Source organism: Salvelinus alpinus, chromosome 2 (genome assembly GCF_045679555.1).
Source record: "Salvelinus alpinus chromosome 2, SLU_Salpinus.1, whole genome shotgun sequence".
Classification (NCBI taxonomy): Eukaryota; Metazoa; Chordata; class Actinopteri; order Salmoniformes; family Salmonidae; genus Salvelinus; species Salvelinus alpinus.
Genome location: NC_092087.1, coordinates 34,774,479 through 34,796,837, shown reverse-complemented (window position 1 = coordinate 34,796,837; position 22,359 = coordinate 34,774,479). Strand labels below are relative to the sequence as shown.

The following is a 22,359-nucleotide window of genomic DNA, read 5'->3' as shown; positions in this document are numbered from 1 at the left end:
TTGATCATGCTTTCTGTGTACATGCCAGTTTGATAGGAGGGATCAATTTAAACTGCTCCAGGTCTTGAATTTGGCATATTGGACATTTTGTGACTCACATCACATAATCTCACTGTCACAACATCACATAACATGCCAACCTCCCGCTTTAATAAGAGATAGGTGGATCATTTATTTTGGGAAGCTTTCACTGTCCATTTCTGAATATTGTGAGAGGAAATATACCTTGTGTAAATCTGTTGAACTGGAAAGTATAATCACTAATGAGGCAAACTCTCTTTAGGGGATAGATATGCCTTGATTTAATTGAGCATAGCAGGTCTAAACATGGTTCCCCATGTCTGCATCACCTTACACAGCTCAAAACAAACATACTCTGTGTTATTATGACGGAGAAAGCTATCTCACATTCTTCATTCCATAAGATGTGACATAGAAAGTTGTATGAGTCAGTAACGTAGAAAAGGACTATAAAGATGAGTAATATGGATAATGTCCTAGATAATGAGAGAGAGGCAGAGATGGTAGGGGGGGTTAGGGTGTGAGAGAGAGAGAACCCCTCGTTGGTGTTGTACGTGACTGAGAGTGGCAGCTATAAATACCTCTTAAGAGATCACTGTGGAAATGGCTGAACGAGTGTACTTCAATTATTCATTGTTTCCCAACCTTGTTTAGCTTCTGCCTGTCCTTGTTGACATGGATGCTCAAAAGATTTAGCAGACACTCTTATCCTGATTACACTCTTATCCTAATAGCCAGTTAGTGTTAAGAGCCTTGCTCAAGGGCACATTGACAGATTTTTAACATAGTTATCTCTGGTATTCAAACCAGAGACCTTTTGGTTACTGGCCCAATGCTTGTAACCACTAGGCTATCTGCCACCCTAGGAACATGAGAAAATAACATACTCCTGCCTATATAGACCATCTGAATAAGAAATATATTGAAATTGCCTCTCACGGTACAGTAGTGTATATATCGATATTCACACATGCACTTGCCATTTGACTGAAAGAGTGGCATCAACCAGCAGTGACAGGGACTCGTGCAGAGGAGCACCTCAGAGGTAATTGTGAGTTCCATTGGACTTTCTTACTCTAACAGACTCTGCCTCTCCTACATTCCAGGTGTGTGGCTTTGTGGGGCTCTACTACAACGTCATCATCGGCTGGAGCATCTTCTACTTCTTCCAGTCCTTCCAGTACCCACTGCCATGGGCCGAATGCCCTATCAGGAGGAATGGATCATTAGCCAGTGAGTGAATGCCAGATCTGAACATCGGGACAGAGGAGAGATGCAGAGGGCAAAGAGAATGGAGTCATATAACTCCTCTGAACTGTTTGATAAAGCCCAAGCAGCTGGGTGACCATGATCAATGTGGTTTGCCACAGTTTGTCTCACAAACTAGAAAGGATTCAATGAATATTGAATTAAACCTCTCTCCTTTTTTTAATAAGGCTTGTATTTGATTAATCAGATATGACTAATTGTTATACACACTCATTTTGCCCTGTAGAATAATCCATACTTACACAATCATTTTTGGTCAGTCTGAGAAAAACACACATTTGTGTTTAGTTATTCAATCTTCCAGTTCAATCCAGTTTTGGCCAGGACGGCACTGAATCACACATCTAACTAGATCAGTTGATGGTGTTAGCTTACTTACGAGGATCCTTCATGACTCAGATGGACATAATCCAGATTAAAGTCCTTTGAGACTTAGATTAGAGGTGGTGATAATACAATCCCAGCGGTTCCAAGAATCACTCAGCGCTCGCCTCTCCTCTCCTCTCCTCTGCTCTGCTCCTCACATGACTCAGCAGTATGAAGACAGTTAGCCACCAGTGAGCAGGGAGGATAGCAGCTGTAGCTGGTCAGATAGTCCTGCTCCAACAGAAGGGTTTTTACACTGACAGACAGAGGCATATTGCATGGTGTTGCAAGTCATCATGTTACTGTCTAATCTAGTCCCTCCAGGATTCCGTGATTCTGCGATCGCAAATCCTTTAGCAAAATCAACCATTCCCCGCATATTATGTGAGGGTTTGCAAATTTTACCAAGCACCACAGTATTTCCTCGTAAAACAATCAAATAATTGCAATATTATTGCAATACAAAAAGTACAAAAAGTACAAAAAGAAGGCTCGCAATTTACAACCAATCACAGCACATGTATCTTATAATATGGTTCAATCAAGCCACACGTCAACAAACGTTTTCTCTCATCAGCGCATTTTCGCAAACAAATTGGACAAAATCATCACATATTGCCATGCAAAATGTCAGAATTGCTGCAGCAAAATCAAGCATTTTTGTCCACAAATATCAAAGTCCCAGCGAAATCCTGGAGGCACTGGTAATCATACAGTACTACACACACAGATGCTAGTATTGTATGTGATTCCCCATAGGTTTACTCTTTACAATTGGTGGTTTACTACACCATGCCATACTCCTACACTACAGTATAGTGGTATTTGAGTTTTTCCACAGTGGCATTACAAGTTGTCTGTAGAATTGTCTTTAATTCTGTGTGGAAAAAGTGACCTCTCGCCATGGTCATACAGATGTAGGATTTTAATTTGATCACCCTGTTGCAGAAGAACTTGTAGTGTATTTGAGGTTTAAACAGGCTTCTGAAGTCTGTAATTTCCATACATTTTTCATAAGGGAATATCAAGTATCAACCGCTACAAAAATGTCCATTAATTATAATCCACATAATAATTCACATTTCCTGTTGCTGCAGGATTATTTTCTTGCTGTAGCAAACTGGCTCAAATTAAGATCCTACAGTGGCAATAAAAAGTATGTGAACCCTTTGGAATTACCTGGATTTCTGCATAAATTAGTCATAACATTTGATCTGATCTTCATCTTAGTCACAACAATAGACAAACACAGTCTGCTTAAACTAATAACACATAAATTATTGTATTTTTCTTGTCTATATTGAATACAGTACATCATTTAAACATTCACAGTGTAGGTTGGAAAAAGTATCTGAACCTCTAGGCTAATGACTTTTCCAAAAGCTAATTGAAGTCAGCTAACCTGGAGTCTAATCAATGAGACGAGATTGGTTAGAGCTGCCCTGCCCTATAAAAAACACTCACAAAAATTGAGTTTGCTATTCACAAGAAGCATTGCTTGATGTGAACCATGTCTCGAACAGAAGAGATCCCAGAAGACCTAAGATTAAGAATTGATCATTTGCATGAAGCTGGAAAGGGTTACAAAAGTATCTCTAAAAGCCTTGATGTTCATCAGTCCACGGAAAGACAAATTGTCTATTCACTGTTGCTACTCTACCTAGAAGTGGCCGACATGCAAAGATGACTGCAAGAGCACAGTTCAGAATGCTCAATGAGGTTAAGAAGAATCCTAGAGTGTCAGCTAAAGACTTACAGAAATCTCTGGAACATGCTAACATCTCTGTTGACGAGTCTACGATACTTAAAACCCTAAACAAGGATGCGTGTTCATGGGAGGACACCACGGAAGATGCCAAGAAAACATTGCTGCACGTCTGAAGTTCACAAAATAGCACCTGGATTTTCCACAGCTCTTCTGGCCAAATATTCTGTGGACAGATTAAACTAAAGTTGAGTTGTTTGGAAGGAACACACAACACTGTGTCGAGAAAAAAAGGCACAGCACACCAACATCAAAACCTAATCCCAACTGTAAAGTATGGTGGAGGGAGCATCACTGTTTGGGGCTACTTTGCCTCCTCAGGGCCTCGACAGCTTGCTATCATTGACGGAAAAATGTATTCCCAATTTTATCAAGACATTTTGCAGGAGAATGTTTGGCTATCTGTCCACCAATTGAAGCTCAACAGAAGTTGGGTGATGCAAGAGGACAACGACCCAAAACACAGAAGTAAATCAACAACAGAATGGCTTCAACAGAAGAAAATACGCCTTCTGGAGTGGCCCAGTCAGAGTCCTGACCTCAACCCAATTGAGATGCTGTGGAATGACCTCAAGAGCGGATCACACCAGACATCCCAAGAATATTGCTGAACTGAAACAGTTTTGTAAAGATGAATGGTCCAAAATTCCTTTTGACCGTTGTGCAGGTCTGATCCGCAACTACAGAAAACGTTTGGTTGAGTTTATTGCTGCCAAAGCAGGGTCAACCAGTTATTAAAGGGTTCACATACTTTCCCCATCCTACACTGTGAATGTTTATACGGTGTGTTCAATAAAGACATGAAAAGGTATAATTGTTTGTTTGTTATTAGTTTAAGCAGACTCTGTTTGTTTATTGTTTTGACTTAGATCAAATTACATTTTTTGACCAATTGATGCAGAAGTCCAGGTAATTCCAAAGGGTTCACATACTTTTTCTTACCACTGTACATCTGTAGAGAAAGGTAGACCCTATCATTAAATGCAGGTGTGTGGGACCACAGAACCATGCTGCTCTGCGCCCACTCTGACTTGGCCCCATGGTCACATGTCTGCAGTAAACACTTCAGATAAACTGTGGTTCACATTGACATCGGCAGGGTCAGATCAGCTAAACACAGAGACCAAGGTCGTTCAGACCTAGCGTTCACTTTGAATATAGTTCTGTGCTTCTGGAGTGACTTGCAGGAGTGGAGGAGTAAGAAGAAGGGAGAGCGAGATGCAGATATTCAGAGTTACTGCATGTAACCTGGAATGCCATCACTCATAGACAGAGGATAAAAATAGAATTATGGGAGGCCACCATGATTTCCTTTGCTGAACATTGCCATCTACCTGACATAAATAGAGACTGGTACACTTAGTTGACCTGGCATTTTCTGTGAGTGCATGTGTCTCTGTGTGGGTGTGTGGGCATATTTTTTGTGTGTATGCGTGCCTGCATGTTCTCGCATGCGTGTGGGTGCATATGCATATATTTCTATAATACGTCTGTAAGACTGCTTTCTCCGGACTTAGATCCATGTATCATTTCCCCAAGGTTGAATTAGAAAAGGTGAAAATATGCACAGAGAAAAATGTCAAGTGCCTTGAATGAGGGCTCACGCTGTGCATACCAAGTACAAGGACGACCTTGTTTACCTTGCTAATGTACATCTGGGAGAACCAATCCAGGGGGAGAGGGGATTTGGTTCCTGTGTAAACAGTCTCTCCCTCATTTTATTTCCCTCTGTTCTCTATCTTCCACTCCCCTTATCCCTTTACTCTCCCTATCATATCCCTCCTCTCCCTCTCTTTCATCCTCCCTGACCTCCCTTCCTTTTCACTACAACTTTTTTCACTCTCCCTCTCTCTCTCCCTCCCCTCTCTCTGACCATCCCCCTCCCCCTCACCCCTCTGCAGTCGTGGAGCCTGAGTGTGAGAAAAGCTCGGCCACCATCTACTTCTGGTACCGCCAGACCCTGAACACCACCAGCACCATCGCAGACAGCGGCGGCCTGAACGTCAAGATGACCCTGTCTCTGCTGGTGGCCTGGATCATCGTCTGCCTGGCTGTCATCAGAGGCATCGCGTCCTCCGGGAAGGTAGGGAGCGCTGTGGGGAGGAAGTGGAGTGTTTGTGGGCGGAGTGTGGGTGGAGAGGTGCAGGGGGTATGGGTAGAGGGAGAGGGACAGTGGATGTGGCTAGAGAGGGGCAGGGGGCATCAGGAAGAGGGGCAGGGGGTGTTGGGGGGGAGAGTCAAAAGAGTGTAGGGAAGATATATGATTTAAGAACATGACATGACTAAAAATTGCACTGGAATAATAGCCTACTGGACTTGATTCCTACCTTCCTCTGGCATGTATAGTGTAGTTATTGTACAGAATGTGTGACTAAGTTGTTTCCTGTGGTCTGTCAGGTGATGTACTTCAGCTCGCTGTTCCCCTACGTGGTGCTCTTCTGTTTCCTGGTGAGAGGTTTGCTGTTGAAGGGTGCTGTTGATGGCATTGCACACATGTTCACTCCCAAGGTGAGATTCAGAGGAGGCCGTTATATACACACACACACACACACACACACACACACACACACACACACACACAGAGAGAGAAGCTTCCATTGCAGTTGTATGCTGTCATTTATGGGAAAAGACAGAGCTACTATACCGATAGAATTTATAAACATTTCTAATGATTATAACCAATTAGCCACCTAGCTAACATGGAATTTGTAACACATCATACACATCATCATACATATTGCATAACATATCATATTAAATGTATGATGGACATCCACAAATTAATACATAACATACCAAACGTAATATATCATACTAATTTGAGTGTCCCGGATTTTCTTTAACGATGTTACATCTACCCCTAAGTCCAAGTTTGTCAGCCAATGTGTTACTGTGTGTTCCAGCTGGAGAAGATGCTGGAACCCCAGGTGTGGAGGGAGGCAGCCACCCAGGTGTTCTTTGCCCTGGGCCTGGGCTTCGGTGGAGTTATTGCCTTCTCCAGCTACAACAAGATAGACAACAACTGCCACTTTGACGCCGTGCTCGTCTCCTTCATCAACTTTTTCACCTCCATCCTGGCTACTCTGGTGGTGTTCGCCGTGCTGGGCTTCAAGGCAAACCTCATGAACGAGAAGTGTGTCATAGAGTAAGTTCAAATCAAATGCCCTAGCAGCCGTCTATAGTGATGGTGGAGGGAATTCAAGCTGTCTTATACAGAATTAAACAACTCTTTGCTCACACCATATATTTATTATCATGTCTTCTCTGTGATCAGATTCAGGACTTTTGCGGTGATCTTCATCTTGTGCTCTATCGACCATGTTTCCCTGTGGTCTCTTCAGGAACGGAGAGAAGATCCTTGGCTACCTGAACTCTAACGTGCTGAGTCATGACCTCATTCCGCCACACGTGAACTTCTCCCAGCTGTCCACCGTAGACTACGCTGAGATATACGCCGTCATCAAGACGGTGAAGGAGGGCAGCTTCGCCGAGCTGAGCCTGGACCCCTGTGTCCTGGAGGATGAGCTTAACAAGGTACAGTCTGTCTGTCTGGTCTCTGAGCTCTATCTCACCGAAACTGGCTCTAAATATGAACCAGTTCCACAACACCAAACCAACTAGGCTTATTAAGTAAGCATTTCACTCTACCTGTTGTATTCGGCGCACGTGACAAATAAACTTTGATTTGATTTTCTAATCATCCTTATACTGTACTTAACTAATATCCTTCTTGGCTCTTCTGCCCCCCCCCCCCCTCCTCTCTCTCTCACAATCTCTTGGTCTTCTTTTGCACCCTCTCTCCTTTACGTCACTCTCTCTCTCCATCCCACTTTCTCTGCAGTCTGTGCAAGGTACAGGCTTGGCCTTTATTGCCTTCACTGAGGCCATGACTCATTTCCCAGCCTCTCCCTTCTGGTCTGTCATGTTCTTCTTCATGCTCATCAACCTGGGCCTGGGCAGTATGATCGGCACCATGACAGGCATCACCACGCCGGTCCTCGACACCTACAAGGTCCAGAAGGAGCTCTTCACAGGTCAGCCCTAAAAACCGCTGTGGTGCTATCATAGTTACAAATGCAGGTTGACATTTATTGTCATGAATCTTGGCCTGGAGGCAGCTCTGCAGAATGGACACTAGCTGGCACAGCCACAAAGTCATAAAATCTGATTTTAAACCTAACCCAACCCTAATGCCTAACCCTAACCTTAAAACAAGACCAAAAAGCACATTTTTGTTTTCATGAATTTTGAAGATATAGCCAATTTTGACTCTGCAGTTGGTCTCCAGGGCAAGACTCATGACAATAAACGGCTACCTGCGTTACAAACACAAATTCAGCACTTTTCACCAAGACGTAGTGGGGTAACTACATAAGACTCATGAATTCTAAGATTTTTAAGGATGAGTAGTTTTTTCTACTTTTGCTGTAGTCCTTTAAGGCTGAATACAAAGTAATAGCAATAAAAGCAATGGATTGAATAAATAAAGACTTTCTCATCCAAGGATCCACAAAGGTTTTACATAATGTGAAGGTTATTCAACTCCACCACTGAAGAAGAGATAAAAATGCTGAAGACACTGCAAACTTTCAGACAAATGCCTTTACCTCATCTTGCACCAATTCCCTCACTGTATTTTTCTTTCAGTGTGCTGCTGCATCATAGCCTTTTTCTGTGGCCTCCTCTTCGTCCAGCGCTCTGGGAACTACTTTGTCACCATGTTTGATGACTACTCCGCTGGTCTGCCTCTCACTATCGTGGTCATCCTGGAGAATGTGTCAGTGGCCTGGATCTACGGCACCAAGAGGTATGGTGTCTCCTCAGAGAGCCCTGTAGTGTCAGAAGTAGCTGTGTGTTTTTCATATGTATTAAGAGGAAAGTTGAATATGAGGAAGGATAAGATTAAGAATGGATTGAGAGAGTCAAGGAACACCTGAATACTGTTCTAATTCTCAGAGTAAAAAACTCTACGGACATTTCGAAAGCTTAAACCAAGTTTATTCTTCCCAGAGGATCAATACAGCTGCATTAGACAAAAACCTTTTCACACAACCACTGATATTTAACCCTTCCTCCTGAGTCTCCTCCTACACATCTGTACAAACATAGTATCTTTACTGCTAGGCAGGACACTAAGTGATACGGGCATAAACTTTTATTTCTCCCATAACATGACCTGACCTGATCTTGACCCCCCTTCATTACTAATCCATGGCTCTCTCCCCTTATCAATGCCAACCACATGTCATCGCTTTCCCTGCCCTCAGCACATTCCAAGCTTAATTGCAATTTCTATAACATACAAGTATTAGACACCATTTTAACGATAAAATTCTCGTTAATCCAACCACAGTGTCCGATTTCAAAAAAGCTTTTCGGCAAAAGCAGAACATATCATTATGTTAGGTCAGCAACTAGTCACAGAAAGCATACAGCGATTTTCCAACCAAAGAGAGGAGTCACAAAAAGCTGAAATATTGATAAAATGAATCACTAACCTTTGATATTCTTCATCAGATGACACTCCCGGGACAACATGTTACACAATACATGTATGTTTTGTTCGATCAAGTTCATATTTATATCCAAAACCTCAGTTTGCATTTGGCTTTGCCTCCAAAACATCCGGTGAATTTGCACAGAGCCACATCAAATCACAGAAATACTCATAATAAACATTGAAAAAAGATACAAGTGTTATTCACAGATTTAAAGATATGCTTCTCCTTAAACCCACCTGTGTATGTGTGTGTGTGTGTGTGTGTGTGTGTGTGTGTGTGTGTGTGTGTGTGTGTGTGTGTGTGTGTGTGTGTGTGTGTGTGTGCGCGTGCGCGTGTGCGTGCGCATGTGTCAGGTTTATGCAGGACCTGGAGGACATGTTGGGTTTCCGGCCCCACGCCTTCTATTTCTACATGTGGAAGTACGTCTCCCCTTGTTGTCTCATCGTTCTCATCATAGCTACCGTTATCGAGATGGCCATCAGCCCGCCAGGGTACAATGCATGGGTAGAAGAACTGGTCAGTCAACCTGTTGGCAAACAGTGCAAAGTTTCATATAGACACTTTGTATTGACACTTTTTGACATTTTGTGTATTAGCCTTGTTACAGAGTTTGCAGTCAGCACCAGGGGTATTTATTTTTCACTCTATTTCCCTTCGTAACTTTGTTTCTCTCTCTCTTTAGGCTCAGGAGCGTTTCCAGAGCTACCCTCCCTGGGCATTGGCCATGTGCTTCTCCCTCATTGTGGTGGCCATGCTTCCTCTCCCCATCGTCTTCATCGCCCGCCATTTCAACCTGATGTCCGACGGCTCCAACAAGCTGTCTGTCTCCTATCGCAAGAGCATGATGAAGGACATCTCCAACCTGGAAGAGGTGGACGAGGCGCGCTTCATCCTGGGCAAAAACCCAGGAGAGATGCCCTCGCCTAAGCCCCCATCCCGAGCCTACCTCGGCCCCCCGGGCACCAACCCCCTGGAAAACCCTAACTCCCTGTCCCCCAACAGCTGCTACGGGACAAGCTACCAGAACAACATCAGCCCACAACCCCCACCACCCCTATCACCCCCACCACCACTGAGTCCGACTCATGATCACTGTCCATCTTCTTCATGTCCCTCCCCTAGCCTGACCCTAGATCCCTAACGATCTCTCCCTCCTAGGCCATCTCACCCTCAACCCTACAGAGTCTCACCACCAGGGGGTGCTGCAGCGCTTCCCAAAACTCCACAACCACCACCCTCACCCACTGAGTCACCCTTATCGCAGTACACCCCTCTCCCCCTCTCCCTTCCTCCCCAGCCCCAGAGGTTAGAGTTTACTGCAGCAGAGGTGGCTGCCACACAGGCCTCTGCTTTGACAAGGAACTACATGTTCAGGTGTCTGAGCTGTTGCAGTGGTATGTATCAATCCCTACTGGAGGGTATGCAATGCTGAACATGCAGTATGTTTTGGTCTAGATCAGGGATCCCCAATAGGTGGCCCGCGGGTGATTTCATTTTGCCCCCCAATTTTTATAAACAAAAATGTTCATCGTTGGACATAAAATCATCAGGAAATCAGCTTAAAGAAATATGTTCCTAAGTATTCCCACGGATAAATAGAGAGGCATATGTGATCGTATCCCAATGTAATCAAGGTTTTAAATGATTCTGTTTTTGCCAAATACTATATCTGTTTGGGATTCTTGTGGTCAATTTGCAGTGTACAAATTATTTCTAACTATGTTCCGGCTTCCCGACCATCCACTCAAGGAAAAATCGACCCACGGCTGAATGTAATTGGGGCCACCTGGTTAAGAGTGGTAGGAGAAGAGGCTCAATAGAGATGGACCCAAGAAAATCATATTTTTTTTCCCCCTCCCACATATTGATAGGTAATAATAATGACACTATAAAGTACGAGATTGACAATAACCTAATAACAGGTTAACATTTGCATAATATTTGGCCTCTAGGGAGCGTTATATGGTCTGCTTTTCATGCTTATTGTAGACAGAGGTCAGGGGAATGTAGAGGAACCTCATATTTACATTGCCATTAAGTGACAACTGAATGTGAGTAGCTATATATGTTTGTTGCAGGTTTGAAGCCTTTTAAGCATTGCAGTGTCAGTCCTCTATACCATATTATAGCCATAGAGTGTGGTTATGCTTTTCCTTTATATTATGTGGAACATTTCCTTGTAATTTAGTGTGCCACTGAAGCACTTGAATGAACCACTGCTCTTGACACACCTCCTTTCGCTTCAATGCAATACCTGCTTCAGTTAAAACTGTTTAGAGGCAGGAACAATATTGTTTGCAGTCCAGAGGGCTTTGTAAAGCCACTGTCTTCTTTGTCTATTAGCTAGTTTTGGGTTGGGGGGGTGGGGCTATACATTTACAGTTGAGGGGGGGTAATAAAGGCCCAGTTCAATGTGTAGGAGTTATATAATGTTACTTCAGGCCACGCGTAGCTGGTGTATTAGAAACTTCAGTACCTCCACCAAAGAGTGAAAACTTAGATATTAAGGACAGACCGTTGACTACATCCTGTACATACACCATAGAAATTAATCACCAATCACCATCAATTTCAGAGGAGGAAAACAGGCAGAAATGCACTGTATAATGTGCTGTTATTGATGTAGAAGCTGAAAGAAGAATAGTTCAGTCAGAATTATAAATGGTACAGATGAAGCTACAAAATGAGTCCCTGACAGACACAAAACATTTTTGGCGATCTCATATTATGATTCCCTGTTTAAATTACTACCAAGCACAAAAAAGGCACAATTTCACAAATGGATTGACATAACAAATAATTTAAAATAATTATTAAACACAAGAAAGATTGTAGTATGTAGGCACAAACTTGAATGGGCACAAATAAGGAATGCACAAATAGAGTTGTATGGGCACAAATAGGATTGTACTACAGACAATGTGATGATTAAGGCACAAACTATGGTCGTGGCAGACCAATAGAACTGGAGCTGAATGTACAGTACAAACAAAAAAGCAACATAAATTGATCCCTTTAAGCACAAATAAAACTCACCACTTCACCTTCTCTTATCTTCTACATTAATGGACCAAACAATGTGGCAATCACTATTGGACCAAATCAGATCAAAGTCGGATTGAAAGGCAGTCTCTATTTATTTATACTCATAAACAGAACGGCAGTGCTTCCTGCTTTAATAATGTCTGAATTTAAACCAAGAGCAATTTTCCATTTGACTATTTCAACCCTCTTATAGAAGTGAAGTAATCAAGCCAGATAGAGAACTCATACAATCACACAGTGTTATTTTAATCTGCCAAGACCTTTTCCCGTAAGCATTTACTTACCTTCATTACACACTCAGCAAAGATTTTAAACATGCTGTTGACATAACTCAAAAGTACAGGCTAAATAAGGAAGCACATTTTCCCCACAACATAGCCCAATTTCATAAAACTATACTTGGCCTGTCACTCTTCTCAATTGATTTACAAAATGATTCCATTTTAGCTAACTTTATTTTTTTAAGAGGATTCCTTTATTTATTTTTTTAGGACAATGTTCAAAGCCATGGTGTTGATGATTAAATTGACTATATTTATTTTACTATATAATATTATGTGTATGTTGGTGTACATGTTGGTGTACATTTCATTGTATATTTGAATATTTCTCCATTTTGTAACTGGTGAACCTTATCTGTGATTATGGCAGTGTAAAAGGAGTGGGAAGAAGGTTTGGGGGGGGGGGGGGGGGGGTACAGTACGTTTACCTTGTGCTATCCCAATGTAGACTTTGTGATGGTATATTGAGCTCTGGTTCTCATGTGTTCCTCTCTCAGCTGCTTATAAAGAGGCGTAGCCCTCCAGATAAGAACACATGAATAAGCATCTCCATACAGTACGTTACTGCACTATCCCACCAGTCTTTGGTTTAAGTTCTAGTCAAGCTTTGTTTTAGTCATTGGCTTGGAGCTAGTCGCTCTTGTAATTGTACCATGTCGAAATCCCTCACTTTAAAAGTCTGTAAATATTAGTGTCTGTAGGATTCTACAACCAATAACAATCAAATTATTATAAAGATAGAACAAAACTTGTGAAATAATTAAATGTCTTAACACTGCAGAACTGTTTTAACAGATCATGTGGAAGAAAATACTATTGAATGTGAATATGAAAGCACTTTTTCACTTAAAATCTAAAATAAGTATTGTTTTTTTGTTTTGTCTGCATATTGGTACGCTCAATGTTTGCCCTAGCTTGGGTACAGTCTGTGTTAAAGCAATATCTTATTATATATATTATACTGCTGGAGCTACGGGTTGGGAGGCTAAAACCTCTATAGGGAAAATAAATAGTGGTTAGAAACTGCCCCTTTGTAGCTAAAGTGTTCTAGTGAATCTCAACATAATATATGAGTGTATGGATATGTGTTAGTGTAGTTTTCTTCTGATAATAAGTGGGTGCAGGGCCTTACCAAGCACTCTCTCTTCAGTCATGATGATTGTACAGTATTGAAGCTACATGTGAAAAGATTAATAATGATTTGTGGATATAACTGCACATATCAATAAAGAATAAACAACCTGGGAGTGATTTGTGTGGAACTTTTAGGACAAGTTGAAGTCGGAAGTTTACATACACCTTAGCCAAATACATTTAAACTCAGTTTTTCACAATTCCTGACATTTAATCCTAGTAAAATTCTCTGTCCTAGGTCAGTTAGGATCACCACTTCATTTTAAGAATGTGAAATGTCAGAATAATGATAGAGAGAATGATATATTTCAGCTTTCATTTCTTTCATCACATTCCCAGTGGGTCAGAAGTTTACATACACTCAATTAGTATTTGGTAGCATTGCCTTTAAATGGTTTAACTTGGGTCAAACGTTTCGGGTAGCCTTCCACAAGCTTCCCACAATAAGTTGGGTGAATTTTGGCCCATTCCTGACAGAGCTGGTGTAACTGAGTCAGGTTTGTAGGCCTCCTTGCTCGCACACACTTTTTCAGTTCTGTCCACACATTTTCTATGGGATTGAGATCAGGGCTTTGTGATGGCATCTCAATACCTTGGCTTTGTTGTCCTTAAGCCATTTTGCCACAACTTTGGAAGTATGCTTGGGGTCATTGTCCATTTGGAAGACCCATTTGCGACCAAGCTTTAACTTCCTGACTGATGTCTTGAGATGTTGCTTCAAGATATCCACATAATTTTATTTCCTCACGATGCCATCTATTTTGTGAAGTGCACCAGTACCTCCTGCAGCAAAGCACCCCCACAACATGATTCTGCCACCCCCGTGCTTCACGGTTGGGATGGTGTTCTTCGGCTTGCAAGCATCCCCCTTTTTTCCTCCAAACATAACGATGGTCATTATGGCCAAACAGTTCTATTGTTGTTTCATCAGACCAGAGGACATTTCTCCAAAAAGTACGATATTTGTCCCCATGTGCAGTTGCAAACCGTAGTCTGGCTTTTTTATGGCGGGTTTTGGAGCAGTGGCTTCTTGATGGCTGCGTGGTCCCATGGTGCTTATACTTGCGTACTATTGTTCGTACAGATGAACGTGGTACCTTCAGGCGTTTGGAAATTGCTCCCAAGGATGAACCAGACTTGTGGAGGTCTATAATTTATTTTCTGAGGTCTTGGCTGATTTCTTTTGATTTTCCCATGATGTCAAGCAAAGAGGCACTGAGTTTGAAGGTAGGCCTTGAAATACATCCACAGGTACACCTCCAATTGACTCAATTGATGTCAATTAGCCTATCAGAAGCTTCTAAAGCCATTACATCGTTTTCTAGGAATTTTCCAAGCTGTTTAAAGGCACAGTCAACTTCTGACCCACTTGAATTGTGACACAGTGAATTATAAGTGAAATAATCTGTCTGTAAACAATTGTTGGAAAAATTACTTGTGTCCAGCACAAAGTAGATGTCCTAACCGACTTGCCAAAACTATAGTTGGTTAACAAGAAATTTGTGGAGTGGTTGAAAAACGAATTTAATGACTCCAACCTAAGTGTATGTAAACTTCCTACTTCAACTGTAGCTATCTAGATTTGGCTGGACCTTGTCCCGGAACACTGTGTTTAGTGTACAAATAATAAATAGAACATGGGAGGATAGGGTTTCCTAAAACTAATAAACTAGGACATAACCATGGCCACAGTGGAACACAATCACACATGTTCTCACTCTCATTTACTACTGTACACAAAGGAACGTATTGTACACACAGGAAATGGGAAAATGTCATGGTTCACAAGGATCATTCATTCACGTTTAAATTCATTATAAATACTCCCTTTGTACAGATCTGTAACGAAATCCCTTGGATAGGCCAACAGATGGCACACATCTGTATACAACTTGTTATTCTGGCAGAGGAAATGTCCTCCCTCACTGTAGCCTCAACAGATGTTTTGGCGAGAACAGCTAAAGGACTTATTGGAAGCCCATGAATGACCATTGAATTTGATAGTGCAAGAGGGCAAATATCTGAACACATTCAGGCTTCACACATCAGAACACAGGCATTAGACATATTATTAGACAACTTTTTGAGTTGTGTATGATTATTACAGACAGATATTGTGGTGATGTCACGCTCTCACACTAATGTGACATATAATGTGTATAAGAAAATTACTTGACTGAAACTTTAATACATAGGACCTTGAATAGTCAAGGTAGTCCTTTCCCATGTTTGCTTAAAGATGATAAAATGTAACATTTTATGATGTTAAATATGTTATAATATAGCTATAATGTCCAAATCCGGTGTAATGGAAAAATCAGAACTCAGTCTTTACCTCCAGGGTCTCATAACCAGACTAAGCCTGGGATTCAATCAAAGGCACATTGGACTCTAAGAGGGAAAGAGAGATAAATGTTGAGCTTGTTTTCTGAGCAACAAAAATAGGGATATTAACATAATAACATAATATAAATATACAAATACTACTGATGATATGAAATACCTGAACACGACCTCTCCTTGTTCCCCTGATAACACGCGTCGTTCTGGCTGCTCCCCTCTTGGAGAAGGCTGGCTGAGTGCTCCAGACAGGGCAGGTGTTGCCTCTTCTTCTTCTTTGGGAGCTTTTGTTGGGCTATGGCCAGGGAGTAGTACAGGCGGAAGTTATTTACTATGACTGGGACAGGCATGGCTATGGTCAGAATGCCTGCCAGAGCACATAGGGCTCCAATTACCATACCAGAATAGGTCATGGGGATAATGTCCCCATAGCCCACGGTTGTCATGGTAACCACCGCCCACCAGAAGCCTATGGGGATGTTACTGATATAATGTTCATCATGGTTAGCCTCTAGGTGCTCTGCGTAGTAGAGCAGGGTGCTGAAGATGAGGATTCCAATAGTGAGGGAGACAGCAAGGAGGCAGAACTCTTGAACGCTGGCCTTTAGTGTGTAGACTAACACACGTATGCCCACCATGTGGCGCGTCAGCTTAAAGACCCTCAGGATCATCACAAAGCGCAGCACACGCAGGAAGCCCAGGGCATTACCGCTCAGCCACAACTCCAGGAAGAAGGGCAGGATGGCTACAAAGTCAATAATGTTCAGTATGTTCTTTACAAACACCAGCATGTTGGGGCAGCAGGTGAAACGGACAAGGAACTCAAAGATGAACCACACCACACAGACGCCCTCCACCATGGTCAGAGCAGGATTGTTCACTATCTCATAGTATGTCACCTCTTCGGTGTGGTTCCCCACCATGACTAGCTTTGTGCGGTTCTCCATCGTGTGGAAGTTCTGATGTGTCTCCAGACAGAAAGCTGTGATGGAGAGGAGGATGAAGAAGAGGGAGACAAACGTAATGACCTGCAAAGGACAAGGGGCATCATCTGACTTTGAGTGGATCATGTCATAATGATTAAACAAACAAACAACACATAATGAACCAGGTTGAAAGTCTGATTTATTCATTTCTGGGTTTGATTTGTGTGTTGGACACACAGTGGTATCAAAAAGGCTGTTGATCAGTGAGATTGTTAGGCTTGTGTGTTGTCTCCTAAACTGACTCAATCCCATGGCTGCTGTTTCCTATGGAGCCACGTTACCTTCCATTTGGGTGACATTACTAGATGGGAGTTACATGACTGAACCTTTTAAGGTACTCTGAGGGTGAATCTCAATTTTATTTTCTTGATTCCTCACATCCTCTCTCCTGATTTCCTTCTCAAAGCGTATTGGAGCAGAATATCTGAGGTTTGTCCCCTGTGAACCTCTCCTGTAATGTTTTAAGGAGGCAAGGAAAGAGGATGTAAGGAATCAAGAAAATAGAATTGAGATTCACCCTGAGGCATCACTTCTGGTGAGGCTGCTTTTAGTTATTACCGTCCTAGCCTATGGAACAGCCTACTGGATAATCTGAGGGTAGCAGAAACATTGGACATTTTTTAAAGAAAACTTGAGATGCACCGTTTAGCCTTGCTTTTCCTTACTTTAAAATGTTGGTTCATACAACTACTTTTGTACAAGTTGTTATTATTGTCCTTCACTGTCTATGATTATTATTATTTAATTTGTATTTGTTTTATTTGTTTTTATTACTTGTGTAGTGAATTGTGTTGCTGCAAGGCAGCAATGAAATGTGGTATAAACATATATTTTGAGTTGTATTTGTATTTATTTGTATTTATTAGGGATCCCCAAGCTACTCTTCCTGGGGTTCAAACACATTAAGGCACTTATATCACACATAAAACAAAAGATAAAACAGTACATCATCTAACATTTTTATACCACGACATATCTACAATACAAAATGTATAGTACCACCATACAATAATATTGCAATGTACGTGCGTGTGCTAGTGTGTGTGTGCGTGTGTCTGTGTGTCTCTTCACAGTCCCCGCTGTTCCATAAGGTTTATTTTTATCCTATCCTTTCTACTGCTTGCATCAGTTACCTGATGTGAAGTAGAGTTCCATGTAGTCATGGCTCTATATTGTACTATGCACCTCCCTTAGTCTGTTCTGGACTTGGGGATTGTGAAGAGACCTCTGGTGGCATGTCTTGTGGGGTATGCATTGGTGTCCGATCAGTATGCTAGTAGTTTAAAAAGACACCTCTGTGCATTCAGCTTCTCAACACTTCTTATAAAAACAAGTAGTGATGAAGTCAATCTCTTCTCCACTTTGAGCCATGAGAGATTGACATGAGATTTACATTATTAATGTTAGCTCTCCGTGTACATTTAGGGGCCAGCCGTGCTGACCCGTTCTGAGCCAATTGTAATTTTCCGAGTTCCCTTTTTGTGACAGCTGACCACAACTGAACAGTAGTCCAGGTGCGACAAAACTAGGGCATGTAGGACCTGCCTTGTTGATAGTGTTGTTAAGAAGGCAGAGCAACGCTTTATTATGGACAGACTTCTCCCCATCTTAGCTACTGTTGTATCAATATGTTTTGACCATGACAGTTTACAATCCAGAGTTACTCCAAGCAGTTCAGTCACCTCAACTTGCTCAATTTCCACATTATTTATTACAATATTTAGTTGAGGTTCAGGGTTTAGGGTTTAGTGACTGATTTGTCCCAAATACAATACTTTTAGTTTTTGAAATATTTAGGACTAACGTATTCCTTGCCACCCATTCTAAAACTAACTGCAGATCTTTGTTAATTAAGTGTTGCAGTGATTTCACTTGCTGTAGTAGCTGACTTGTATAGTGTTGAGTCATCCGCATACATAGACACACTGGCTTTTCTCAAAGCCTGTCATTAGTAAAGATTAAAGGGGGGGGGGGGGGGGGCCTAGACAGCAGATGCCATTATGTTGGAGAGGCTTCCATTGAAGAACACCCTCTGTGTTCTGTTAGACTGGTAACTCTTTATCCACAATATAGCAGGGGGTGTAAAGCCATAACACATACGTTTTTCCAGCAGCAGAGTATGTCAGCAGATAATGTCAAAAGCCACACTGAAGTCTAACAACACAGCTCCCACAGTCTTTTAATGATCAATTTCTCTCAGCCAATCATTAGTCGGTGTAAATGCCGTGCTTGTTTTTTCCAAAAGTTTACTAAGGGTTGGTAACAGGCTGATTGGTCAGCTATTTGAACCAGTAAAGGGAGGTTTACTATTCTTAAGTAGGGGAATGACCTCCAGGCCTGAGGGCACACACCTTCTAGTAGGCTTAGATTGAAGTTATGGCAAATAGGAGTGGCAATATTGTCCGCTATTATCCTCAGTAATTTTCCATCCAAGTTGTCAGACCCCGGTGGCTTGTCATTGTTGATAGACAACAATCATTCTTTCAACTCTACCACACTTGTTTTACGGAATTCAAAATTACAATGCTTGTCTTTCATCATTTGATCAGTAATACTTGATCAGTTATACTGTTGACATCACATACATTATCAAGCATTTCACACATATTATCCAGATACTGACTGTTATCACTTGGTGATCTATAGCAGCTTCCCACAAGAATGGGCTTTAGGTGAGGCAGATGAACCTGTAGCCATATTACTTCAACAGTATTTGTGCTGACAAACTGCCTGGGAGCTCCTCAGTGGTGAAACTCCTCCTCCTTCAATCAGTGGTGAACCAGGTGGAACAAATCTTCCAGACAATCTGGGCGTGCCAGCACCTGGCTCTGCTGTTGTCTTTGGACCGCAGTGAAAGGAGCATTTATAACACCACAAGACCAAGGGAACTTCATCTTTGTGATCAAGGTGACTGTGCAAGTCCAAGCCCTCCACAAAACTGTGAAAGATAGCCGGTAAGCGCCATATTAGCCATGCTTGGCTAGACTGACTTAAGCAGTGCACTGCTAATGATACTCTGGAAAACACAGACTCTTAACTTTGATAGGACTTTTGCAGTGGTATTTATAACTTCAAATGTTGTTTGTGGGGTATAAAGGAAAAGTAAGAAGAGCCAAATTCATTGTTGACAAAGAACTTGTTTGAAATGGTTAAAAGTAATTTAAACTTTGTAGAAATCTTAGTAAACCAAGTTCTTAATTCAGTAACAAATGTATAGTCTAAAAAATCTTTGGCTAAAAAATGTAAGATTTGTCTGCTTAAAACTACTGATTAGAAAATAAATGTAATTTTTTACTAATAAAAATATTTTGAATGTATTTGGCTAAAATGCAAATTTAGATAAAAATATACTGATTCTGCTCATTTGATTAAAAATGGTGGGTTTCTATTTTGGGAAACATTTGCTTAAAAGTGGAAACCTTGTGTTTTATGGTGGCAGAAATGTGTTTATCTGGGGTGAATGTGGATAATTTTGTGTATTTGATTGGGCTGTCAACTCAAATAGTAACTTGTATTTGTCGTCTCTTTTGAGGTTTTTCACCTGTTTACTGCCAACCAAAGAATGGTAAATAAAAGACAAACAACTGATTCCATGGCTGTTTATTGAGTGAAATCCAGTTAAAATCTTCATGTGGAGGGACTGTCCTTTTCAAGTGGGGAATTGCACAAGAAAGAGGTCAACTTGACAGTATTTAACATGAGATCCTCTCTAAGCTTTACAGGAATGTGGTTCTGATTATAAACAGCAACTCCTCCACCATTGGCATTTCTGTCTTTTCTATAGACGTCTTAACATGTTTTTGGTTTTCTATTATGATTATCTTGGGTATTTAAAAGTATTATGGAGCCTTTCCTGGACACCCCCCTTTTTCTTTACCTATTTAGTTTTTTTGCAGTATGGGTCCACTAGGCCTCAGGTATGTCGGTACTTTACAGTTTCTTGACCGCTACGCTACGACTTGGAACTAAGAAAGCTGCTGCTAGTCTATATATTTTGTTTACAGTTTACATTTGATCGCTTTGACTTTGTTCATCGATGGAATACAACCTATGAAATTACCCTTTGTTTGTTTTTACACTATTGGAGTTTTGGATTCCCTGTTCTGTGGTTGCTTGGAAGCGCGTCTGACTGCGGCATCACATACCTGTGGCCTCAAGGCAAGTTTAGAATTGGATTAAGAATTGCCTTCATACATGTGCACATCTTATCATGTGTATGTGTGTCTGTGCCTGTGTGTGTGTCTTTTCCCAGTCCCAGCTGTTCTATAAGGTGTATTTAAAAAAAAATCTGATTCTACTGCTTGCATCAGTTACCTGATGTGGAATAGAGTTACCTGTAGCCATGGCTCTATGTAGTACTGTGCACCTCCCATAGTCTGTTCTTGAATTGGGGATCAAAACTACAAGAGGTCAAAGTGGCTTTTTTTTCAGTAGGAGAGAATAAATAATACACACCTTGGCAACCACAGACGAGAATGGGTTGTCAAATAGAGCCCATATTTTTGGTTTCCACCTTCTGAAGCAGCTCTGAGAATTTGTTGGGTTGTCTTCAACATTGAATCGATCTGGAAACTCTTCATTGTGGCGCACATTTGACATCAGATGGCCCGAACGCTGCAAGGGCCTCTTCGGCATCCCTATGTTGGCAGAATGTTATCCAGCAACAAGGTTCCACAGCTGCCTCGTCGACCTCCCAAAAAGCCAACTCCTCTTCAAAAAGCGGACCGCAGACATCTGTTGGACAGTGAAGCTTGCCGGTTCTGTAATAATTCAGAACATTGGAGAAAACACCTGGATGTCGGTCGAAGAAGAATTCAGTGAGGTCATGGTCCATCAGTTTAGCTAAACGGGTACCGGGCAAGCTTGAGAGTACCCATGTAAGTTTCATGACGCATGCCACCAACATTGATCACAACCTTTTTCATGACATCCTGTTTTCTGTCCCAGTCTTCCCGTAGACATGTTTTCGATGAGGTCATGGCGTGGGTAAACGTATGGCCCTGAGAGGACACACACAATGAGCAGATCAGGACTTGGAGTGGAGAGAATAGCACGTCCAGGAATGTTGTTTAGCCTACGGTCCTCGTTTGCACCAAAAATGTTGAGAAGATTCAAAACGTTTTTTAGGCCCAGGGGTAAAGAAAAAACACATTGGGGCAGGTTATCCGCTCTCTTTTGGTAGTTCAGTTTGGGAAGAAATCTTGAACCTTCCTTTTATTTATCAGTAGCCCACCCTGTAGGCAGGCCCCTGTCTGCATTCCAAAGTGCCACTCCTTCTGTCAGTTAGGGGTACAGCCACATTTTTGCCTATTACCAAGTTTCTATACAACTTGATTTGATTTCAAAATAAGTAGGACATCCAAACACAAATCTGTGGCAAAGAACAACCATTGGAAGACAGTTTTAAGGCAGTTTTTCCATCAGTAAACAACTCCTGTCACTTTCACCTTTACTGTAAGCATTAACAGTATATAATAATAGGAAAATTCATATTAAAATGAAATGAAAGCACAAATGGTTGAGAACTTTTAAAGTTCCTTGATCTTTAACATTGACTAAACTTTAAATCTTTGAAAAGTGCAAGTGTAAAGCAGTAACTACTGGACTAATGACCCCATCCTCTCATGTCATCCTGCTGTATAAGGGACATG

At 41.6% G+C, this 22,359-nt stretch overlaps 1 protein-coding gene and 1 pseudogene across 1 annotated transcript in view; one reads left to right on the top strand and one right to left on the bottom strand.

Annotated features, from left to right (window-relative positions):
- LOC139559525 (sodium-dependent neutral amino acid transporter SLC6A17-like) overlaps positions 1-13,490 on the top strand; it is a 38,071-nt gene extending 24,581 nt beyond the window's left edge. The window contains 10 exon segments of the mRNA XM_071375602.1: positions 1,128-1,254; positions 5,323-5,504; positions 5,819-5,929; positions 6,325-6,566; positions 6,763-6,955; positions 7,263-7,455; positions 8,069-8,228; positions 9,276-9,438; positions 9,605-9,950; positions 9,953-13,490. Coding sequence (XP_071231703.1) covers positions 1,128-1,254; positions 5,323-5,504; positions 5,819-5,929; positions 6,325-6,566; positions 6,763-6,955; positions 7,263-7,455; positions 8,069-8,228; positions 9,276-9,438; positions 9,605-9,950; positions 9,953-10,011 — 1,776 coding nt within the window. The 3' untranslated portion in view covers positions 10,012-13,490.
- Positions 13,491-14,558: 1,068 nt separating this feature from the next.
- LOC139559538 (voltage-gated potassium channel KCNC1-like) lies at positions 14,559-22,105 on the bottom strand (annotated as a pseudogene).
- Between the last annotated feature and the right edge of the window lie 254 nt (positions 22,106-22,359).